At 35.6% G+C, this 25,228-nt stretch overlaps 2 protein-coding genes across 5 annotated transcripts in view; both read right to left on the reverse strand.

The window, feature by feature from the left end:
- KHDRBS2 (KH RNA binding domain containing, signal transduction associated 2) overlaps positions 1-25,228 on the reverse strand; it is an 840,272-nt gene that overhangs the window by 438,191 nt on the left and 376,853 nt on the right. The window lies entirely within an intron of this gene.
- Positions 19,225-19,442, reverse strand: LOC122725307 (cysteine-rich protein 1-like). The gene has a single exon (XM_043962347.1). It carries the CDS (start codon positions 19,440-19,442, stop codon positions 19,233-19,235), a length of 210 nt encoding a protein of 69 aa, XP_043818282.1. The 3' UTR covers positions 19,225-19,232.

The raw sequence follows: 25,228 nt of genomic DNA on the forward strand, positions 1-25,228 counted from the left end.
TCAAAAAAGTATGCCACTAGAAATCATTTCTTGGGTTAATTGTCTTTAATGTTAGTCATTTTAAAATAATATGATATGATACATGATAAAAAAGGAAGATGAGCTAGTCATGTGGAGAGGGCAAAGTATGGCAGATCAATATTGAGACAGCTCCCCTGCTCTCCTCAGCATGTTAGTTGGATATTCTGTGGTAAATTTAAAAGAGGACGTGGACAAGAGCAGCACAGGATTTATAGACATGGATGGGTCATGGTCTGTATCAGTGGAGGGAATATAAAATTGATGAGGTAACTGATAAGTCTGACTATTTAATATTAATTATATAGGCAGATTTTACACAATAGGATAATATATTTTGAACTCGAAAACACTTTAGAAGTTATCCATGTCAACTTTTTATCTAAACTAGCATAAATTCATTTTATCCAAAGTCACATGGTAGGGCTGTGTTCAGAAGCCTTTTCACATGGCTTAAGGTTGATTCAACAATTACTATAATTGATAGCAGGTTACAGTATTTTTTTCTAGTGAAAGATAAATTAGTAGAGAAAACAAATATGCCAAAGAATTTTGTTAGCATATGACTTTGCTCAAAAGGTTAATTTGATTTCTGTAATAATGAGGGGATAGAGGGAGAAGTTATGACTGATTTTGTTTTAAAAACAAATTTACATCTGAGAACTACTATATAAAATACTCTCTCTTCATTGAAAGCTAATGAAAAAGCATAATTCCATTCAATTACTTACTAATCTTAAAAATGAATCTATCATAAAATTCCATGAAACAATTTTCGCTGGCATAACCAGAGTTGCAACAACTGAGAGTTAAAAAAAGCATTATGGATCAGTAACTTTAAAGGGGAAATATGATATATGAAATAAAAGAGTAATTTATGAACTTATTTTTAGAGAAATTAGTTCTATGTGTCTGTATTTGGAGTTAGTTTAGTGGTGTAAGAGAAGAAATATTCTACTCATTTCAGAAAGGAATTTATATATATATATATATATATATATTTCATTGGTAAAATGGAAATATGATATAAAATGTATTAAAAATTCATAACCTTGCCACTTGAAAAGGTACATGCATAAATCGGTCATGGGGTTATAGAAATTGAAATTATATTTTTTCCAATAAATGACTTTTAACTGGTAACATTTCTTGTCTAGGTTCTTCAATGGTGTATGAAATATTGGACTGCTGAAAAACAATGAAATAAAATAAATAAACATATGGGCAACTATTATTCACTTGAATTTATTGTTGACTATTAGAATAAAAGGAAACAGCTCGAGGAGCAGCTAGGTGGCACAGTGGATAGAGCATCAGCCTTGGAGTCAGGAGGACCTGAGTTCAAATCCAGCCTCAGACACTTGACACTTACTAGCTGTGTAACCCTGGGCAAGTCAACCCCAATTGCCTCACCAAAAAAAAAAAAAAAAAAAAAAAAAAAAAAAGGAAACAGTTCATCACATAGTTTGAAATGTATTGCTTTTTGACACTTTTCAACAGAAAACTCCAGGAACTGGGATATTTGAAATTTCCATCAGTAATTCTCTGTCTAGTAGGCAGAATGACCAAAATTAAGCCTTGTGAATTAATACATTTTTAAAGAAGCTTAATTTTAAAATAGTTACAGTTGTTTTTCTAGAGAAATTGTCAGTTTTTCTCACAAACTTTAAAGGAAATTACAATAGGACAAGAATGAAGGCAACAATAATAATAATTAAAATAGCCTCTCAGTTCAGGATCTGTAAATCATGTTATTTGGGGGTGGAAGAGCAAAGTAAAAGAATGATAACTCAGGTAACATACAATAGGGACCATGTTTGCCTTGAGATTTTTTTGGTAGCTGGGAAGGCCTGGCAGGAACTCTTATATGCTGGCCAAGTGTTCTCTGATGATACCAATCACTGAGATGGTATGTTGACCAATATGAAGTTCTCCCTCTCCCTTTTGAATCTAAAAAATAGGTGGATAGGAGACAAGATGGACCCTGTGGAAAAAGCATCTTGATGATTAGCCTGTGTGGCACCTGACAAGGAAGAATCAGAACAATATGTACTTCTTTGTTCTCTAATACAACAGGAAAGCAAGATATATCTTTATACACTTTAAAAATGATACTTTGCTGAAGGAGCAAATAGGATATGGGACAAGGGATAAAAAAAGTAGCTTATAATGAGTCTGTTATTCTTAAACAAGCTACTCCAAAGCAATGTAACATATGCATTTCTTTAGTTGATGATTAAAAATATTTTTGATTCAGTTTCTTGGTTCAAGCATAAAGAGAATATTATAATTTTGTTGTCCACATTGGAAAAAATGAATTTATGAAAAACTTCTACCACCCTAATAATATCAAGATAAATTTATATAGATATGGTATTTTTCAGGAAAATTGCTTAAATCTGTTATGGCTTTGCGTAGCCTTAACTGTTACTATCAATGCTGCGTAGAACAAAATATAGTGTGCAAGACAAAGGGACATACAAAAACATTTTATTAATCACTTGATGTGTAGGAATGGCAACATAACAAGATTCCAGTAAAAAAGTAAATAAAAGAAGTGTTTCCTATCAAGAAAAGTTTTTTCAATGACATCAAAATTACATTTCAAATTAAACATGAAATTTTTAAGCTCTCAACTTAAATCTATGTGTCAAATTGACCAAATGAATTGAAGAAATATTTACAAATATCTTGGTCTTCTCAGATACATAAAGCATAAGGCTATTGAGGCAAAAAAAGAATATGCATCTATGTATGTTTATTAAGAGACTGACATCTTGAATTCAAAACTTAAAAGGAATTATTCAGTTAGACCATTTAACGTCTTTATAATATTGGTCTTATTGGACACTTATTACTTAGTAAAATAGACAACAACAGATTTAGAACTTGTCAAAATAAAAACTGTCTCAGTGTTAATGAAAAACAGGATTTATTACCCCAAGGCAAAGTGTAGAAAAATTCATGCTTCATTGCCAAAAAGAAGAAAGAGGGTTGATAGATATACTCAGAGGACACAATAATAGATTACAATTTTTAAAATTTTTTTATTTAAAAATTTTTTTAGATTACAAATTTATAGAAATATTCTTAGAACAAATATATCTCTTCACAGAGTAATGGGGTAAAGGCTTCCAGCAGAAATACACTGTTGGATTTGTTGAATATAACTGGAAATGCTTTCTCTCTGGATAGACCCCATGAAGATGTGAAGGAAGAATAAAAAGGCAGAGCTCCATGATCCATATCTTCTTGATGCCAACCAATAGTGTGATGATGAGGAAGTGTCTAACAAGTGTCTGATCATGAATATTTGTTTATAAAAGTTGAAGCATTCACTAGAATGATCCAGGAACAGGTAATTGCTAACATTAATTACAGAAAGGTTATTCTTAGTAAGCTCAGGTTTATTGATCAACATACAAGGAAATCAGGAAATGAAAAATGAAAATAAATGTTTTATGTACTCTATGCTTAGAAAGAACAAGTGACTACCATTATACACCAGAAATTTCCTATTATTTATAAACTAAGACATGAAAATAAAAAAACTAAGACATGAGACACTGTCTACCCCAAATCCTGAAGAATTAAACAAATTAGATTACTAGGGTCAGAATAGATAGAATTGTTGCCTGCAACCACTGACAAATTAAAATTTTTTTTTTTAATTTTTTTTTATTTTTTAGTGAGGCAATTGGGGTTAAGTGACTTGCCCGGGGTCACACAGCTAGTAAGTGTTAAGTGTCTGAGGCTGGATTTGAACTCAGGTACTCCTGAATCCAGGGCCAGTGCTCTATCCACTGTGCCACCTAGCTGCCCCGACAAATTAAAATTTAAAAAAACTTAAGAAAAACTTTGATATATTGTAATGTTGAGCCATTCTTTATCTCCAAATTCCAAATAATATAAGGCTTTCAAAATATAGGGATCTGGTGGAAGAAAAAAGAAAATGTCCATGTGGGAATATCTAATTCCTGACATTTTGTTCATGACAGGACTTCTATGAATATGCTTTCAGGGAAACTACAAACAAACATATTTATTTAGTTCTGAGTTCCAAATTTTATCCCTCCCCACCCCCCCGCTCCCCTCCCTGAGTTGTTAAACAGTCAGATATAGGTTATATATGTACACTTATGTAAAACACTTCCATATTAGTCATTTTGTATAAGAAGACTCAATTAAAAATGAAAGAAAGTGAGAATTAGCATGCTTCAATCTGTGTTCAATCAATATCAGTTCCTTCTTTGGAGGAGGATAGTATGCTTCATCATTAGTCCTTTGGATCTTGGATTAGTCTTGGATCATTGTATTGCTGAGAATAGCTAAGTCATTCTCAGTTCTTCATTGTTATAAATGTTTATTCCCTTCTCCCTCCCTTCACTGACTGAAAAGTAGTCCACTGATTATTAAGGATAAAGAATAATAGCAGGATAGCCCCTTATCTTTTGATTATTTCTATAGGAAGTTCATCAAAAAGTCATGAAGATTACTAGCTGTGTAACCCTGGGTAAGTCACTTAACCCTCATTGCCCTGCCGCTCCCAAAAAACCAACATAAAACCAAAACCCAAACAAAACAAAACACACAAAAAAAGCATGACAACTGAGGGGGAAGCTTGGTAGCACAGGGGATACAGTCCTGGCCCTGTTGTCAGGAGGACCTGAGTTCAAATCTGGCCTCAGACAGTTGCCACTTACTAACCGTGTGACCCTGGGCAAGTCACTTAACCCCAATTGTCTCCCAAAAAATAAGGCATAAAAATGTTATGAAGAATGATAATGATATCACATTTTCTTAGTGATCTAAATTTACAGTCAATTTCATACAAAACCATCAAGAATTGACTGCTAATTCAAATAGTCCTATTTGCACATAAGGAATCTGAGCTTGTATGCAGCAAGTTCTTAGGGATAAGATTGGTAGTCATCCTATATGAAAATACTTTTCCTGTCCCACAGTCTCTTTCGTAAATTCCACTCAGCTCTCCCTACCCCTATTTAATGACCCAGAGGAAACATCAAATTTTGCATTTCTAGCTCTTAATCTAAGATGAAAACAAGAAATTTTCAGGGGCCCCCTGTAAGAATGAATAATTACGGAAGATTACCTTGTGTCTACTATATATCATACACTGTTTGGTGCATAGCAGTAGAAATGTGAGATAGTCCCTCCATTCAAGAAGCTTACATTCTGATAGGCAAAGAAAAAATATATAGTGGATTGGTAATCAGGAAAGGAAATATGGTTTGGAAGTCACAGATATTATGAGTGATGTCATATGGTAATTCATTGTCATGCTCCTCACAGTAAAAAGGGGAGTACTGATTTGACTGATGTTTCCACAGAATGAGGGATAGAAGTGGACTCAGAAGCAAGAAAGATGACAAGATGCCCAGGTAGGTCCAAGTTGTCTAGTAGAAAGGGGTCTATGAAATGCTATCTGGGATAAATATTTAGTCAACTTAAAGTATTATATTAAACACTATAAATCTTAGTTTATTATAATGCTTGACTAATTAGCATACCTCCCTACAACACACTAAAAAACAAACCTTTTTTTGTTTTAAATCTAACTTTCTGGCTCACCATGCACAAAAATCATGCTCTATTTGGGGATTTCTCTTGCTATTTTGAAAAGAATAAATGTCTATTATTCTTCAAACTAAATATTAATGATATTCTATTCCATCAACACTCATAATCTGAGAAATAATACTCCTAACTGGAGTTCAAAGCCATTTTATATATTTTGGTATGTAAGCATTATTGAGGGATACTGAACTTTGACTTGCATTAACATCCATAAATATTCATTATTTGGATCATATTTAGAGCTCAAATTCCAAAAAATGCATATAAGTATATGTTCAGACTTACTTATTCATTTTCAATTTATTCTAACTACAGTTTTCTTCTTGGTCTTTTTTTTTTCTGTATGACAATTTTTCCTCTTTTGTCCCTGGTGTTATCCACGACATCTCAACTCAGGTTTGAAAACTTTTTTTTTTTTTTGAAATATTTTAACAAAAGTTAATGTCAGGTATCAGGGGGAAATTCTTGGATCAGTGGAAAGAAAAAAACAGTAAAATTTTGACAAAGGCTTAGGAAAATTATAACCCACAGTAATATATATATATATATATATATATATGCGCATGTGTATCTATATATATGTGTATGTATGTGTATGTATATATACTCTCAAGATAGATATACACACATATGTGTGTGTATTGTTTGAGGGTACCCTAGGTTTAGAGATTCTTTTCTTTTCTTTTCTTTTTTTTTTTTTTGGAGGGATAATGAGGATTAAGTGACTTGCCCAGGGTCATACAGTAAGTGTCAAGTGTCTGCCACCGGATTTGAACTCAGGAACTCCTTAATCCAGGGCTGGTGCATTATCCACTGTACCTGCTAGCTGCCATGGATTCTTTTCTACTATCATTCTTCTTCAGTCAGTGCATGGGAAGATAGCCTGGGGCAATGTGTGCAGGTAGAGGTCAGTGCAGGCATAACAATTATCATTTAAAGTAGGATCTCTTGCCTAAATTAATTAAAGTAAATATTTTAAATAAATATCTCTTTTTTATCTTGCCTTGGCAAAGGAGGTGCTAAATAACACTTATAAACTTCTATTCTGATTAAACTAACCCTGTCTCTCAGATGAAGCTATCTTTAATTCATAATATATTTCCATGTACAGCCATTGCAGGGAGGAAAGAACTCATAATCAATGGCTATGACTAAGAAAATCTATAAACCAGATTGATGATTGCTAAATAAGTGCCATCATCATATTTAAGAATCACTAAGAGCTGGTCTATAAATCTGCGTACAAAGTCAAGTTAAGCTGAATCATGAGATTCAGACCACTTTGGTTTAATAGAATATAAGATGCCTATATTAACCAGGGCTTCTTTCAAAATGAAGAGTGATAAATACTTCAAGTGAACACCTATATTCAGTCTTGTACATAATCCTTCACCAATGGCACCTTGAAATAAACTTATATACTTTGCAGAATAGTCTGGCCTGAAGATCAGTGATATAGCCTGGCCATTTATATTTCCTCTGGAGGAAAATGATGTTTTCGTCATTGTTATTTATGTTGTTGTTACATATGCGTACTTCATAGTATTAAAGGAAACAGCTTAGGTTCCTCTGGAGTATATTATTGCTTGGTCATTCATAAATTCATTCACTAACCTCAGCATTCCCTATCATATTATTCCTCTTAAAAGAGGAAACTACTTAAAAATTAGACAGTGGGATGAAGTCTAAATTTGAAATCAGGATACTTGTGTTCAAATCTACAATCTGATTATATATACATATATATACACATACACACACACACACACACACATATATATATATATATATATATATATATATTTGTGTTTATATATATGGGGGGATGTTAAATGTCTTGTTTAATTACAAAAAGCTATACTTTTTTTTTGTTTTTGTTTTTGTTTTGTTTTGTTTTGTGAGGCAGTTGGGGTTAAATGACTTACCCAGGGTCACACAGCTAGTTAGTGTTAAGTGTCTGAGGCCGGATTTGAACTCAGGTACTCCTGACTCCAGGGTCGGTGCTCTTTCCACTGCACCATCTAGCTGCCCCCCAAAAGCTATACTTTTGAGCAAGATATTTCAATTCTCTGAGCACCCTTTTCCCTTTCTGCAAAGTGAAGGTATCTAAACTATAGACTTACTGTAAGGAACCACAGAGAATCACAAAATGAGACTCTTAAGGTACCTGCAGATGACAGGTAGTCCAACTCACTTTAGAATCTCTGCTGCAATATTGTCAACAAATGTTCATCTCATTTCTGTTTGAAGACCTTCTATTGTAAAGAAATCCACCATATTGAAAAACATCCTGTTCCACTCCTGGACAGATCCCTGAAATATTTTTTCTCATTACAATGAGTCTAATACTATCTATTTGCAATTTCCACCTATTACTCTTATTTCTATGCTTTTGGTCCGAACAGTACACATCTAATCCTTCTTCCTTGTGGCAATTTTTCTCTTCTCCAGGCTAAACATTCTCAACAACTTTAAAATCTTCATACAGGGTATCTCCAAAATCCTAGTGGTTTTAATTTTTTAAAGATTAAAATTGCACTAAAACTTTTAGGACACACTTTGGAACATGGTTTCTGTTCTGTACACTTTCCTGAAAATGCTATTTGGAACATAATCTAGTTTATAAAATTTTTTCTAAAATATTAGGACTAGAAATCAGTTATCCTTCCAGGAGGCATCCTACAAGGGTAGAGTACAGCCAGAATAGGTAGCAAAATGCATAAAGCACTGGCCCTGGAGTCAGAAAGACTTTTCAAATTGCACTTCAGACACTTAATAGCTGTGTGACCCTGGGCAAGTTACTTAACCCCAATTGCCTTAAACATCTAGGACCATCTCTACTCATCCTGATGTATATCTTGCCACTGGACTCATATACTATATGTGTGTATGTATATGCATACAGCCATAAATACATATGCAAACAGTAGGACTATTACATGATTGGTTTTGTCTCCTAGATACCTAGTGAAACCTAAGTTTAGGATCACATGGATATTTTTGTTTACCATATCATACTACTTAAAGGTATTGAATTTGATTTCAACCAAAATATTTTTTATTCTCTCTCTCTCTCTCTCTCTCTCTCTCTCTCTCTCTCTCTCTCTCTCTCTCTCTTCCTCTCTCTCCTCTTTCTCTCTTTCTTTTTCTTTCTCTTCCATACTTTCTTCCTTTTTTCAGAATTGTTGAAATAATTTACAATCAAACACTAAGAGAACAGCTGATTTTTGAGAGAGGGAGATGACTTGGAGCGATTAATAATAATGAGATGCCCAAACTGTAGCATGGGAGGTGTAACGCTTGGAATGATGCCACCTGCTGGAGACTTACTGTAGAAAAGTTCCTCCATGAAAGGAAGGTCTTTGAGGGCAAGAACATGCATCTTTTCTTTGGTGTCAGGAAGTGACATCTGCTTGTGGGAGGAAGAAGGGCAGAACCTGGTGCTCTGACTGGGTCTCTCTTCCTTTGGACTCTGGTGGAGAGTGGAGCTAGAAATGCGCTCTCCCTTTAATAGATAGGAATCTAGGCCTTTCTCTCTCTCTTTACCAAATTCTTATTCTCCTTAATAAATGCTTAAAAGCCTAACTCTTGCTAAAGCTTATAATTTATTGGTGACCACTCATTAGATATTTTAGACAGACTAGCTAGAATTTTCGCCCTTAACAGAGGGATAGGGAAACCTAAAAACAAACAAAATAACAAAACATTCTCAGCTCTGAAGGAATGCTTCTCCTCCATACCCCTGGAAGCCCATGCAGGAAAGGTCTGTGAAGGGTATGCTGGGAGGATAGTTTAGTCCTGGGGGACCACAGGTCAAATAGGTATGAGAGGACACAACTCTCTTTGACTGCTCATGAAAAATTGAGGGTCCTGGGGCCTTTCTCATTGAGCTTGTGAGCTTCAGGTAAGGTGATTTCTTGTAGGTTTTTACTAATGATGGGCCCTCACTTGTCACCAAAATACAATCTATCAGTTGAGCCCTGGAAGTTCAGTCATCTCATCTGCACTGAGAGTTTTCAGATGGTTCCATGTGCGTGCGTGCGTGTGTGTGTGTGTGTGTGTGTGTGTGTGTGTGTGTGTATGTGTGTGTGTACACTTTCAGTAGGGTTTTTTATGTGGTTGTATAGATAGGAAATGGGAGATGGGTGTGGCTTTACTTCTGTAGTATGCACCCTGTGAACTTTGAGCTCCTCACATCTCGAGAGTCCAGACTTTTTTCTTTACTTGAGGACCCAAAGTTCTATTGTTTACTCCTTCCTTTTATTCCTTCATTCCTTTTTCATCCTCCTCTCTCTCTCTCTCTGTCCATCTGTCTGTCTTTCTCTCTTTCTATTTCAACTGAGTCTTTTTACTTACTCAGGCTGGAAGCATAGTGGACAACCATATGTGAGCATGTATGTCCACACATACACATGTATTCTATGGTTAAGAGTTTAAAAATCTCTATTCTAGACAATTATGATCATTTCTGAATTCTGACTCTGTCTTTCAATATATTCACCACCCATCAAATAACATGTCATTTTCAATTTTCATAGTCACAACTTCTATGACTTGATTCAAGTCATTCATATAACTATCGGTGTTTAATATTGCTTCTATTCTGAGCACTGATATAGTCCTTCTTTGAATCTCCCACTTTTTTCATTACAACTAATAAAATTATTATTATTTTTTCCTTGCCTGGGTTTAGAAGTATCTGGTGGCTCAGTGGACAGGGCACCTGGCATGGACTCAAGAAGATCTGAGTTAAAATCCAGCCTCAGACACTTTCTAGCTATGTGACTCTGAGCAAGTTACTAAATCTTTGCCTTCCTGACAAATTGGATCCACTGGAGAAGAAAATGGCAAACTGATCCAGTGTTTTTGCCAAGAAAAATCCAAATGGGGTCACAAAAGTTCAAACATGACTGAAAATGACTGAATAACAACTAAAACCAGGCTTAAATCATTCTTAGCATTATTATTCCTGACATTATTATAAGTTGATATCACAATTTGATATTTACCCTCTGTTACCTGCCTTTGTTTTTACTTTTTATCCATCTATTGATCTACTATTTAATTAATATTGGTTGATGAGTTTCCTGTATATCCATATCAATTTCTTAGGACATATCTAGTTTTTTGTCTTGACAGAATAGTTTTATCATCTCTCCATTTTTTAGTTTAAATTTATCTTGACTACATTTACATATATACACACACATATATGTGTCTATATACACATATATGTATATGTAAATATATCCACATATACATACATGCACACACACATATATGTATATATGGAGTTTACCTATCAAGGAAATCTATCTATCTATCTCTAAATCCATATCTTTATCCATATCCATATCCAAATCCATATCCCTTTCCCTATCTCTCTCTGTCTCTATCTGTATCTGTATCTATCTGTAACTGTATCTGTATCTATAGTCTATCTATCTATCTATCTATCTACCTATCTATCTATAATTCCTTGTTAGGGAAACACCTTTCTTTGCCAAGAGAACATAAGTCCTATATTTTAAGACAGAGCTCAGAAAAGTAAATCATATTTTCAGATACTATCCTTTTATCCTACATTCATTTTCAAAATCTCTATCAGGCATAACCATACCAATATAATAGCACCAGAAATTAGACAATTGGCTTAAGCTTGGAGATACCCAGTGAGAGATAAGTCCCTGGAATTGAGGCAGTCCATTCAAATACTTAGTAGCTCAAAATAATAAGGTTAATATATATATATATATCCCAAGCCTGCCTCTTTGCAATAGCTGTACTTTATTCCTAATGATACCCTCTGGGGCCAAGCAAAATAAGTATAATTATTTTTCCCTATATGAGAGTGCTTAAAATGCATGAAGACAGCTAGCATGCAGAAAGTTTTCTCTTCTTAAGTCTAAAATTTTATTTCTAGTTACTTCAACTTACCCTCATGAGAGATGATCCCAAGGTCCCCTCATTATCATGTTTATCTTCTTCCAAATGCCTTCCAGTTTAACAATGTCCTTCTTCAAATGTCATCCCAGAATGAACACAATACTCTATATAAACTGTCAATGCATGGATAAACTACCCAAGAATAAAAAATGAATTAAAAATAAACCAATCCACTATATCTATGTACTTTCATTTTATAGACCAATTAATGGCCAAATTCTTTCCCCTTTTTTATTTATTTCTTTGCATTATATCAAAGAATTGTAAAATCTCAAAAGGTGGTAAGAAATTTAGTCCAAACTGTGCATCAAAGCAGGAATCTTTGGCTGCCTTATTGGAATATTTTTTTCTGCTAGCCAAAATATTTTCTGTACATGAATCCTGTGAAGTTTATTTATTATGCTTATAGGTTGAGCTGGAAGGGATTTTATAAATTATCTAGTCCAACTCTCATTATATAGATCATAAAAGTGAGGCCCAAAGAGTTTAAGTGATTTGCCTAAGGTCACAAAACTAAGTAAGAAATAAAGATAAAATTTAAATCTGATTCTAAACCTAACATTTCTCTCTCTCTCTCTCTCTCTCTCTTTTTTGGTGAGGCAATTGGGGTTAAGTGACTTGCCCAGGGTAACACAGCTAGTAAGTATTAAGTGTCTGAGGCCAAATTTGAACTCAGGTCCTCCTGAATCCAGGGCCGGTGCTCTATCCACTGTGCCACCTAGCTGCCCCTAAACCTAACATTTCTTTCAATATTCCACACTGATCTTGATGTTACTTACTGGGGATATTTGAGAGTTGATTATTTAACTGATATGGTTTAGACTAATTTACCTATGATGTTCCTTCCAAATTTTAGATACTGTAATTCTATAGCTGGGTCCTCCATGGCAGAGAGTGGGAGGATTTACTAGACCTTTGCACTTATATTCCTCATGCCAGGGACATTCTCCTGACCCTTGGTATTCTTGGTTTTCTTCAAAGTTCACCTTAATTATCTTTCCTGCTCTCCTTTGCTGTTAGTGGCCTCATTCATATTGCCACCTTGTATTCATTATAAGCACACATCTATATACAATATATGTATATACATATGTACATATATGTGTATACACACAAACACACACATATATGTATATATGTATAGATATATCTATATATCACATATACTTGTATGTATAGATGTTGTCTCCTTCATTACAATGTAAGTTCCTTGAGGCCAGGGGTTATTTAATTTTTTTTCTTTGTATCTGTAGTACTTACTACAGTGTCTAGCATATAATTAGACATAAGTAAGTTCTTATTTAATGACTAAGCAACCCCAATACTCTTGTTCTACAGTTTTTCCTATCCCAGTTACATTCCATATATATTTGCTCCTTTACTATTTGTCTCCATTGGAACTTAGATAATGTTTATTATAGAATGAGCCTGGAAAGTACAATGCCACTGGGGAGGAAGAAGTTGGCATAATGGTCTGAATGGAAAGATAATTTTGGGTCCCCTCTCAGAAAGGGGAATACGAGATGTAAGTCATTGTTTCGCTGGGAGGCAAACAGAAGGAAAGATTCTTAGAAAGGGTGAGCAAAAAGAAAACATATCATAACACTTCTATCAGGGCACTATGTCATTTTAGAAATCATTTAATGTTTATTGTCAGAATCATTGATCATTCCATTTGAAAAATGTTTATTTTAGTCCATATCATTTTCCATACATCTTTAATTTTTAATCTCTTGTGTGGTACACTGGAAAATAGTACATTCTTAGAATCAGAGGACTTTCTAAAATTATATTTATTTACCTTGTTAAATATTTTCCAATTAGATGTAGACATTTTTAAGAATCAATTTTTTTAAATTTTGAGTTCCAAATTCTTCCTCCTGCCCTCCTGAGAAGAAAATAAAAATGACACTAACATTGATTATACACATTGAGTCATTGAAAACATATTTCCATATTAGCCATGTTGCTAAAGAAAACCAAAACAAAACAAGACAATAAAAGTTTTTTAAAAATTATATGTGGGGGCAGCTAGGTGGTGCAGTGGATAGAGCACCAGCCCTGGAGTCAGGAGGACCTGAGTTCAAATATGGCCTCAGACACTTGACACTTACTAGCTGTGTGACCTTGGGCAAGTCACTTAACCCTCATTGCCTAACCAAAAAACAAAAAAAATTATGTGTGCTTCATTCTGCCTCTCTAGGGGTGGAAAGTATTTTTTTTTTCATCATGTGTCCTTTGGAATTGTCTTAGATCATTGTCTTGATCAGAGTAGCTAAAACTTTCAAAGTTGCTTCTCCTTTCAGTATCCTAGTTACTGTACAATGTTCTTATGGTGCAATTTACTTCACTTTGTATCAGTCCATAGAAGTCTTCCCAGATTTTTCTGAAGCCATCCTACTCATTTTTTCTTATTGTACAATAGTGTTCAATTACAATCCCATACAACAAAATGTTTAATCATTCCTGAATTAATGGGAATCTCTTCAATTTCTAATTCTTTCCCACCACAAAAAGAACTGCAATAAATATTTTTGTCCAAATAGATCCTTCCTCCCAAACCCAAATCCCCTTTTATTTCTCCTTGGGATATAAGCCTAGTCTGTCTTGCTAGGTCAAAGAAGCTATGCAATTCTAAAATCCTTTAGGCATAATTACAAATTGTTCTCTGGAATGGTTGGATCAATTCACAATTCCACATACAGGGCATCAATGTCCCTGTTTTTCATATCCATTTATCATTTTCCAATTCTGTCATATTAGCCTATCTAATGATGTAACTCAGATTTTTTTTTTTAATTTTTCTAAGCAGTAGTGATGTAAAGCATTTTTCCTGTGGCTATTGATAGCTTTTCTTCTTCTGAAAACTGTTCATATCCTTTGACAATTTATCAACTAAAGAGTGACTTTTATTTTTATAAAATTAATTCAGTTTCTTATATAATTTAGAAATAAGGCATTAATCAGAGAAACTTGCAGTAAAGTTTTTGCCAGTTTCCTGTTATCTTTCTAATTTTAGCAGCATACTTTGCTTGTCTAAAAACTTTTAAAATTTCATAATTAAAGTTATCTTTTTTTTACTTCCAATAATGCTCTCTACCTATTGTTTGACCATAAACTCTCCCCTTATTCACAGATCTGACAGGTACATTTTTTAGTGGTCTGTTAATTCACTTTTGATATCACCTTTAACGTCTAAATTATTTATCCATTTTGACCTTATCTGAGAATGTAGTGTGAGATTCTGGTCTATGCTGCATTTCTACCAAAGGACTTTCTAATTTTTCCAGTATTTTTTGTCAAATTTAGTTGTTATCCCAAAAGATTGGATCTTTGCATTTATCAAATACTAAATTGCTATGGTTATTTACTATTGAGTAATGTATACCTAATTGATTCCATTGATCCAACACTATTTTTAACTAGTACCAGATTTTTTGATGATGAATGCTTTGTAATATAGTGTGAAATCTGGAACTTGGAACTTTTAGGGTGCCTTCCATAACATTTGTTTCATTAATTCCATTAATATTATGTATATTATTTTCTTCAAGATGAATGTTATTACTATTCTTTCTAGCTCTTTAACATAATTTGTAGTTTGATTGGTATGACAGTAAGTAAGCAGATTAACTTAATTTGAACTGTCATTTTTGTTATATTGCCTCAGCCTAACCATGAGCAATTAATGTTTCTCCTATTGTTTACATTTGTCTTTAGTTGTGTGAAAAGTATTTTGTAAATGTGTTTATCTTGGCAGGTAGATTCCCAAGTATTTCATATTGTCTTCAGTTATTTTAAATTAAATTTCTCTTTCTATGTCTTCTTGCTGCATTTTCTTGATAATATATAGGAAGGCTAATGATTTATCTGGGTTTATTTTATATCCTGCAACTTTTCTGAAGGTAATTATTTCAACTAGATTTTTCAAGTACTTTATATAGTATTGGGATTAATTGTTCCTTAACTGTTTGGTAGAATTCACTTATAGATTCACCCCATACTTGGAATTGAGCTCATTTATGGCTTATTTAATTTCCTTTTCTAAGATAGGGTCATTTAAGTCTTTTATTTCATCTTCTGTTAATCTGGGCAGTCTATATTTTTTGGAAATGTACATTTATTTCACTTAGATTGTCAGTTTGACTTGCATATAAATGGGCAAAATAAATCCTAATCATTTTCTTAATTTCATCATCACTTGTGATGAATTCACCCTTTGCATTTTTCATATTAGTAATTTTGATTTCTTCACTTTTTTTGTCAATTTAACTAATTATTTATTTATTTCATTTTTTCATACTATCAGCTCCCAGCTTTCTTTACTAGTTCAATTTGTTTTTTACTTTCATTTTTATTAACCTCTCCTTTGATTGTCAGGATTTTGATTTTGGTTTATTAGAGATTTAAAATTTATTCTTTTTTATAGTTTTTTTAAATTTTTACTTGCATGCTCAGTTCATTTATCTCTTTGTTTCTTTTATTGATGCATGCATTTAGAAATATAAATATCTCCTAAGTGCTACTTTGGCTGCATCCCACACATTTTGGAATGTTTCCTCATTGCTGTTATACTTTTAAATGAAATAAGTGATCGATTCTATGATTTGTTCTTTAACCTACTCATTCTTTAGAATTAGATTATTCAGTTCCCAATTCATTTTTTTTTTGATGAGGCAATTGGTGTTAAGTGACTTGCCCAGGTTCACACAGCTAGTAAGTGTTAAGTGTCTGAGGCCAGATTTGAACTCAAGTCCTCCTGATTCCAGGGCCAGTGCTCTATCCACTGCACCACATAGCTGCCGCTCCTTTTTTTTGATACCAATTAATTTTTAATCTATGGTTCCACAGCCCTTTATTGAATGTATGAATTAATTTTTGTTACCCTGCCTTTTTGTTTTTGTTGTTTGTCCTTCATTCATGAAGAGGACCGTGACTATTGTCAAGATTTGAAATAAAACAGATTCAAGTGAGGATGTACTGTGCAAGTCATCAGCCTCACACTCTCCTCCAGAGCCATCTGGGTATAGTGGAGAGGTATATTATTAGGAGAACTAGAGATGGCCCCAGATATTTTAAGACAAATGTGTGAGATTTGAATAGGTCCTTCCAAATTCAGGGCAAATGTTCTATCCACTGCATCACCTAGCTGCTTCTCCAGCCTCTTATTTTCATTCTGTGAATATGCCTCACTGTTTCAAATGTATTTTTTGTAAACAACATATTGTCAGATTCTGGTTATTAATCTATTCTAATATCTACTTCCATGATATCATGAAAGAGAAATCATTATGGACTCCATATAGTTAAACTATTTGTCTTTCTCTATGGGATCATTACAAATTTATCTTCTAAGATCTTTATAATTATTATAGCAGTTAGAAGTTTCCTATGCCAACCTTATTTGATTTTGAAAATCGAAATTGAAATTTGAAAATCAAAATCTTTGTTTAGTTCTTTCAGGAACACTTGTTAGGCTTGTCTCCAGTTCCCATTTTTCTTTAATGTTTTGTTAGCTTCTGAGTTTGAATCTTGATCTTCCCTTTATTATGTTGCTATGTTATGTTATGATGTTGTGTCATTTTATGTTACATTATGTTAATTTTTATAGTCATCTTCCTTTTTTTGGTTGTTATTACTTTTTTCCTACCTATTTCTTGATTTGAAACTTTATGTTAATTTTGGGCTCTGTCCTTGCCATGGGGGTTGGAAGGAGCACAGTTTCAAGCTTCAGATTATTTTTAGCACTGCTGTTTTCAGAATTGTTTCTGGGGTTTTGGAAGTTAATGGTACTCACAAGATAGTGTGATCTGGGGAAAGGTGTGTTCTTTGCTCTTTTGTTCTGCACTCTAGTCTTTACGTATGAAGAGCCCATGATGTCTTGTAACCATAAGAGGAAATCTTCAGGGGCCCTCCTCCCTAGGAACCAGAAGTGATACTGCCCCTATTGGCTTCCACTCCTTCTTGACCAATAAATGCTCCCCTCCTCTCCCCTCCTCCTTTGAACTATGACCCAGAAGTGTGATTAGACAATGGAATTGAAAAATAGTTGTCCCTTAGCCCGCCCTCTCCCTCTTGATTGAAAGTTCTCCTCTCTGCCTTTGACTTATGACCCAGAAGTGGCTATAGACAATGTAGTTGCCTAACAACATCTGGTCCTTCATTCAGTGTTAGCATAGGGGAAAATATTCTGAAAATGTGCATATTTCTGAATTTTTTCGTTAAACAAAAAAAAGTTAAAAAATTTCTGTCTTACAGAAATATTATGCTGATACATCATTCAAAGTTTTACAAAACTCGCTTCACTATCACTTAACACTTGTGCTAGGGTATCAGTAATACAGAAAACATATTTTCTTTTTGGATCTTTTTGGCTCTTTAACTTTTATTACATGTGGTTTAGGTTTTCTAGCTTTGAAACCTAGGACAATGCCTATGTAAATAAAGAATATAGTCTCTGAAATTAAATTAGACAACTTTACAGGAAATGCGTTGAGTATTACTTGCAATGTTCTCAGTCAAGGCTATTTTATAATCAGGTTTTGTCGGGGAGAAAACAACCAAAAAAAAAATGAAAAAGACCTTTCTTTCAATATAATTGGTTTATTTTGTAATCCTATATATTTTATTTCATGCATTTAAAAGGATTATTTTGAGATTATGAGAAGGAGTCCATAGGTTTAACCGGATTGCCATGGAGGTTCATGGCACAAAAAAGGTTAATAACACCAAAGAATTCTATAAAGTCAGGATATTAAAACTGAAGTTGGGGTGGCTAGGTGGCACAGTGGATAAAGCACTGGCCCTGGATTCAGGAGTTCCTGAGTTCAAATCCGGCCTCAGGCACTTGACACTTACTAGCTGTGTGACCCTGGGCAAGTCACTTAACCCCATTGCCCCGTAAAAAAAAAAAAAAAAAATTAAAAAAAAAAAACTGAGGTTATTGGAATGGCAAGGAGGGACAGGCAGCAACTCCTCAGAGTTCTTCCCCAAATCCCTCCAAATCTCTTCAAATAATGTCGTAAGACAATTCCTGGAGCAGCAGAACCAACAAAATGACAAGGTAAGATCATTTTCCAGCCAAGATGTTTTAGAAGTTTGGCAGGCAAGTCTGTTGTACCCAGGTGAGAATGGAGTGCAGATCCGGGATGTAACATGTAGAAAGAGACCCAGACCCAGAGAATCGGGCCTCTGGAGCCTTGGAATCAGCTGAGGCAGCAGCTACTTTTGGAACTCAGCTCCTGGACTGGTGAGGGGGTGGAGTGGTTCCCCAGGGGGAGATTTCAAGGGTCCCTTCTTACACTGTTGCAGAACTCTTCGCAGTCTGGAGTGGTGGCCCAGGTTGGGGAGGGGCACAGGCACATCCAACCTTGCAACCACAGCAAAACAGAATTCTGTTCCCAGGCTAAAGAGCAAGCAGGCCAGTGGTTACTTACAGACCAGGGCAAAGGTAAGGGTAGTGTAGAACATTCCTCTCTTTAAATTATTTTTTTTTTCAGTGTGTGTTTAGGGTTTATTGGGGACATGACTGATTACAAGGAGTCAAGTCCAGCTGACATTTGCCTGTAGATTCAAGGGAAACAGCACAAACAAGGAGGCTTCCCAGAACTTGGGCAAACTTGGCAGGGGTGAGCTGGTACCTGGGTTTACTTGAAGGTATGACTTTCAGTTCATCCTCTTCCAAAGCCATTGGGCCCAAACATGGCTGCATAGCAGGGATGGTTACGATAGGGCTTTCCTTCATGCTCTGCGTGGCCTCCTGATGTCAGTGTCTTTCCACATTTTTCACATTTCAGGCAGGGGCGATGCCAGTCCTTCCCCAAGCATGTCACCCCTTCAGCAAAATAAACTTCTTTCTCACACTTGAGATACTTCGGCATGTTGGCAAGAGGGGAATGAAAAGGCTTGGGTAACAGAACTTTGGCGAAACTCCCTCTCCTTAAATTGTACCACCTGGGCCCCCCTGAAGCTTGGGACAGAAGTTTGCCATGGAAGCAGTGCCCCACTTTAAGAAGGAGTTAAATGTCAAGAAATAGGCTGGCAAAATGAGCAGACAGAAAAAAATGTGGACACTGGAAAGTTTATTTGGTGACAAGAAAGATCAAAATACACCCTCAGAAGAAGATAACAAAGTCAAAGTTCCTACATTCAAAGATTCCAAGAAAAATATGAATTGGCCTCAGGGCATAGAAGTGCTCAAAAAGGACTTTGAAGATAAGGTAAGAGAGGTAGAGGAAAAACGGCATGGCAAAGCCTCTCTTGATCCTTCCCCAAGTCCAATGACATCACAATAAACTTCCACCAAAAGGTTTCACAAAATTCTGTTTCTGTTCTTCTCTCTGATGTCTCCTAAGTATCTTTCTTTCTTCTAAGTCTTTAGGTCTTTCCTCATGCATCCTTTAATCGGACAGTAGGATTATGTTACCTTAAAGTAGTTTGTCTTAAATTGGCAATTAACTTAAACCCAACCAATAAAATATTAACTCCCAGAGGGTAAAGTTCTGTGTTTCCTGTTGCCCTGAATTATTTTTGCAGGTGCCCCTAAATGCTATCACCTCATATAGACTTAAAACAGTTTGTTTTCAGTGTCATTTTTGCAGTGACCCATCCAGGCACAAGACAGAATACAGACTCTCTTACAGAATATATAAGGGATATATTAATGCATCATATTTCTTCCATACATATCTCAAAGCAATAACAATAGTAAGAATAGATAACATTTATAATTCATATAGCATTTTAAAGTTTGTAAAGAGATTTATAAATATTATACCATTCAATCTTCTCAATATACCAGAAAGATATATGTTATTGTTTTGCTCATTTTATAGGTGAGTAAATTGAGGCTGACAGAGGTTAAGTGACTTGCACAGGGTCACACAGCTATTAATTACCTGGGGTCAGATTAGAACACATCTTCCTGACACCAGGACCAGCACTCTATGTTGCCACTGTTGGTAATATTGTTATTATGGATTTCCACATTTTGGGGGAAATATATGAAACATAAACACTTCTGTATTACCAAAATATGTTTGAATTCACTGACTTATGTCATAAGTTAACATTAACTTCCCTTTTCACAATCCAAGCAACTTAAAAGTTTCAGGGAAGAGACATGATAGTTTGACTGCTGCAGAGAACTATCAAGCGATGGAGAACTCTGGTGCCCTTCTTAATTCCAGCTTCTTTTCTCATCTTTCCAGAGAATTTCATATCCTCTCAAATCCCCCCTTCACTTTGAATGCTACAGGCCTCTGGTGGTGTGCATCACAGCCCTTCTGATCTTTTCCCTTACATTCTGCCATTCTAAGTTGCTCTGTCAGCTGCTGTTCTCAAAATTCTTTCATCCTTTAGAGCCACTATCTTACCTCAGGGTTTTCATATGCATTTGAAATTACTGAATCGTGTGCTTCGTTGCTATCAATTGTCTAACCATGTTTCCACGTAGAGCATACTGATAGTTTCATCTGAAACTGCAAAATGGCAGGAGGGGGGTGTGTGGGGGTGGAATGAAGACAACCCAGATAAACTGTTACTTAAGACAGCTACTTGTGGACTAAGTCATTGTAGGTCAATTCCACCTTGGTGGTTAGAAGAATATAGTGCATCCTGACCAATTCTAACATTATCATATAATTGAACTGCAAGCAGTTAAATGTAAGCTCCCTGAAGGGAAGAGGTATTTTTCATTTTCTTTTTTATATTAATTTAATTAATTTATATTCATATAATTAATTCAGAAGAAAAGACTAGAGGGGAGAGTGGGGTGCTGGTTGGGGGTTTGGCTTTACACCTCTGGCACTTGGAGAGGAAATCTTTGCCCTTCTCTACCCACTCATCAAGTGTCCATGCTCAGGTCCCACATGTTTGTCCCTGTTCCCCAGTGTTGCCAGTCTTCTCTTGTCTGTGTCCCTTTCTATCCTTCATATGCCTCCCCTCCCTAACATTTTCTTCCTCTAGGTTTCATGACCCCCACATATCCTCGAATCTTGTGTCTCTCCCTCCCTCCACATATATGGGGTGCTCCCTCCCCCCCCCTCTCTCTCTAATGAGGGGCTGGGGACAAATGTGCTATGTATAGTGTTAAAAAGAGGACTGTCCACACGGTAACCCACAAACCAGAGTGAGGAAAAGTAAAAAACTATGTCCTTCTCAAACCAGAGTGAGGGATGTCCAAAAAAAACCACACAGTGCCCCATGAACCAGAGTGAGAAACCCAAAGTTCCCCACAAACCAGAGGGAGGAGAAGTCAAAAGACTATATCCTGGGGGCAGCTAGGTGGCACAGTGGATAAGGCACTGGCCCTGGATTCAGGAGGAACTGGGTTCAAATCTGGCCTCAGACACTTGACACTTACTAGCTGTATGACCCTGGGTAAGTCACTTAACCCACACTGCCCAGAAAAAAAAAACAAAAACAAAAACAAACTGTATCCTTTGTGATACCAATTGAGGGAGGGAATCAAAACCCAGGCAAAGCCCCATGAAACAGAGTGAAGGATAGTCAGTAAAGCAAGCACTCATTTTATTATTAATTCCACTTAGCAAAAGCTGTGCACATACATGTATGGGAGTTTCTCAGAGAGACTAGCTGACTTTAAAAAGGCACTTATTTAAGCAGTAAAGTCACAGTCCTTGGACAATTAAGATTCATGGTTCCATTGCTATGTCTGTCAGGTCTGGTGTCTGATTAATTCCCTGCTTCCTGGTTTGCAACAGGATGTTCTTCCATTTGCACAACACAAATCAGCCTGATAGTTCAAACCTTGAAAACAAACAATGTGATTAGGGGATGTGAAACTGGAGGTGTCTTGTAAGGTTCACGAAACTACAAATGGCTCAAAAAAGTTGGGGAGGTGAGACAAGGATTCTCTAGCCTATAAGGATGCCTCCGCAAAGACCATAAACCACCAAATAGCTCAGGGGGAAGTCTCCTGGAAGGACCCATAATTCCCAGATGGCTCAAGGTCTCCTTCAAGACTGGTATGTCTTTATTGTCCTCAGGATTTTTACTTCTTGCACATCTTGCCAAAAGATTTTTAATATGTTAGGCCAGGTTTTCATATAGCTCTTAAGGAAAATAAAGGAGTTCTGACAATATCTTAATCATCTGATTGGCACATTATTTTTATTACTATCATGTTGTTATTATTAAGTGCATACTGACAGCTGGGGATCCAAATAAGAAAAAAAAAGACTGTTCCTGCCCTCAAGGAGCTTCCATAATACTACTGATTATTTGCAGGAGAGGCAAGAATTGGTCACATTCCTAAAAGTTCTCTATTTAGGACATCTTTGGGTGTTTTTTAGTACTCTACCCTCCAGCCCTCCCCTCTGAGGGTAGAACAAGCTAGGTAGTACAGTGGATAGAGCAGTGGCCCTGAAGTCAGGAGGACCTGAGTTCAAATCTCACCTCAGATACTTACTAGCTGTATGACTCTGGGCAAGTCACTTAACCCCAGTTGCCTTAACCATCCAGGGCTATCTATGTCTATTTGTCCTGGTGCATATCTTACCATTGGACCCAGAAGGTTCTGGAGGAAAGAATGAGGTGGGTGACTTTGCAAAGCCCTCCATCACTTAGATCTAATTCACTGCAAGTCACAACTGGGCTATATCCAGTTGTTCTGATGCTTATCTTGCTACTGGACCCAGAAGGCTCTGGCAAAAAGAGTAAGGTTGTTGTCCTTGCACAGCCCTCCCTCACTTAAATCCAATTCATTCTAAGTCCAGATATTACCTCCTTATGTCTTCAAGAAGGAAGGGCAAACAGCAAGAACAACAGAGGAAGCTGAAGGAGGTGGGAAATTATTGAGTACAGAAAACAGAGTCAACAGCCCAGTGATAAGAACTGAAGTCATTAGCTTATCATGGGAGGGGCATCTTATTTTGTGGAGTAGAAACCCAGGAGAGCCTCAGATGGGAGGTAGCTATGAAGATAAATTGTGGTTTAATATCTATTCCCAGAAAAGTGGTAAGAAACTGTGGTACAAGAGGTAAATGACATAGCAATTCCAAAGTACTAAAATGGCACAAGGTGTACTAGGTGATAGATGGCTTAGGTTCTGTGCCACTGCATTTTACTTTGCAGTTCCATCTTAGTCACATTACTAAGCTATTTCTAGAAATGCTGTTCTTCACACAATACAATCCATCTTCCATCTTCCTTCTTGTTCATTGGCTGTCCCCTAAGCCAGAAACGTTATCACTGCTAACCTCTACTTGTACTACCTGGTCTTTCCTAGTTTCTCCAGCAGTTACTACCTTTCCCTCTAAGATTATTTTGTATCTATTTTAGATATCATGTTTACATATATATATATATATATATATATATATGTTGTTTTCTCCATTAGCCTGCAAGATCCCTGAGGGCAGCTATTTCATTTTTGTGAAAAAATGTAACTTTAGAAAAGAAGCTTATAGGTGGGGTGGTAGGAGGGAATATATGTAGATTATAAAATAGGATTTAATTTTTTAAAAGATGCTACAATATTGTTCCATGAAGAACTGTGAATGACTTAACTATTCTCAGCAATACAATGATCCAAGGCAATCCCAAAGGACTAATGATGAAGCATGGTATCCACTTGTAGAGAAAGAACTGATATTAAATGAACACAGACTGAAGCATGCTATTTTTTGTTTTCATTTTTTGCTTTTTTTTTTTTTTTTTTTTTTTTAGTGAGGCAATTGGGGTTAAGTGACTTGCCCAGGGTCACACAGCTAGTAAGTGTTAAGTGTCTGAGGCCGGATTTGAACTCAGGTACTTCTGACTCCAGGGCCAATGCTCTATCCACTGCGCCACCTAGCTGCCCCCATTTTTTGCTTTTATTTAGGTTTTCTTATACAAAATAACTAATATGGTAATGTTTTACATAGTTGCACATGTATAACCTATATCTGATTGCTTACTGCCTCAGAGAGGGGGTAAGGAAGGGAGGCTGGGAAGGAGGGGTAAAATTTAGAACTCCAAACTTTAGATAAAATGTTTATTTTTAATAACTTTAAATAGAAATGTTTATTATTTTCAAATAGAAACGGAAAACTAAAAAATAAAATTATTTATATAGATTAAATCGTTTCCAAAATATTCGCTCACCGCAAAACAGACCCTAGAGGTAACTGTAGGGAAAAAAAAACTGTAGGAAAAAAAGAAGCTAGGTTAGTCATGTAAAATTAGCAATATGTTGTTGCCCATGGAAAGTTAAAAGAAATAAAGGAAGACCTCTATGATGCTGGGTATGTCTCCTATGGTAGCAACCAGAAGGTGTAATGAATAGAGTGCTGTGTCTGTAATGAAGAAGACCTGAATTCAAATGTGGCTTCAGCAACTTACTAGCTGTGTTACCATGTTCAAGTCACTTAACCCTGTTTGCCTCACTTTCTTCATTTGTAAAATGAGCTGAAGAAGGAAATGACATACCACTCTAGTATCTTTGTCAAAAAACAAAACAAAACAAAACCCAAATGGGGTCACAGAGAGTCAGATGTGATTTAAATGAATGAACAACAAGATTTTCTGCTGAGATTATCACACATAAAAGAATCATGCAGGTTGATAAAGCCTGAATGAGCTACAATTTGAACGAATGGAGGGAGCATCAACACAGACCATGAAACAAATTATTTATTGAAGGATAATGAAGTTCATATGTTTA

Source organism: Dromiciops gliroides, chromosome 4 (genome assembly GCF_019393635.1).
Source record: "Dromiciops gliroides isolate mDroGli1 chromosome 4, mDroGli1.pri, whole genome shotgun sequence".
Classification (NCBI taxonomy): Eukaryota; Metazoa; Chordata; class Mammalia; order Microbiotheria; family Microbiotheriidae; genus Dromiciops; species Dromiciops gliroides.

What these genes read in the sequence shown, in the direction of transcription:
- LOC122725307 (XM_043962347.1), bottom strand. Translation starts at nt 19,442, where the DNA reads ATGCCGAAGTATCTCAAGTGTGAGAAAGAAGTTTATTTTGCTGAAGGG.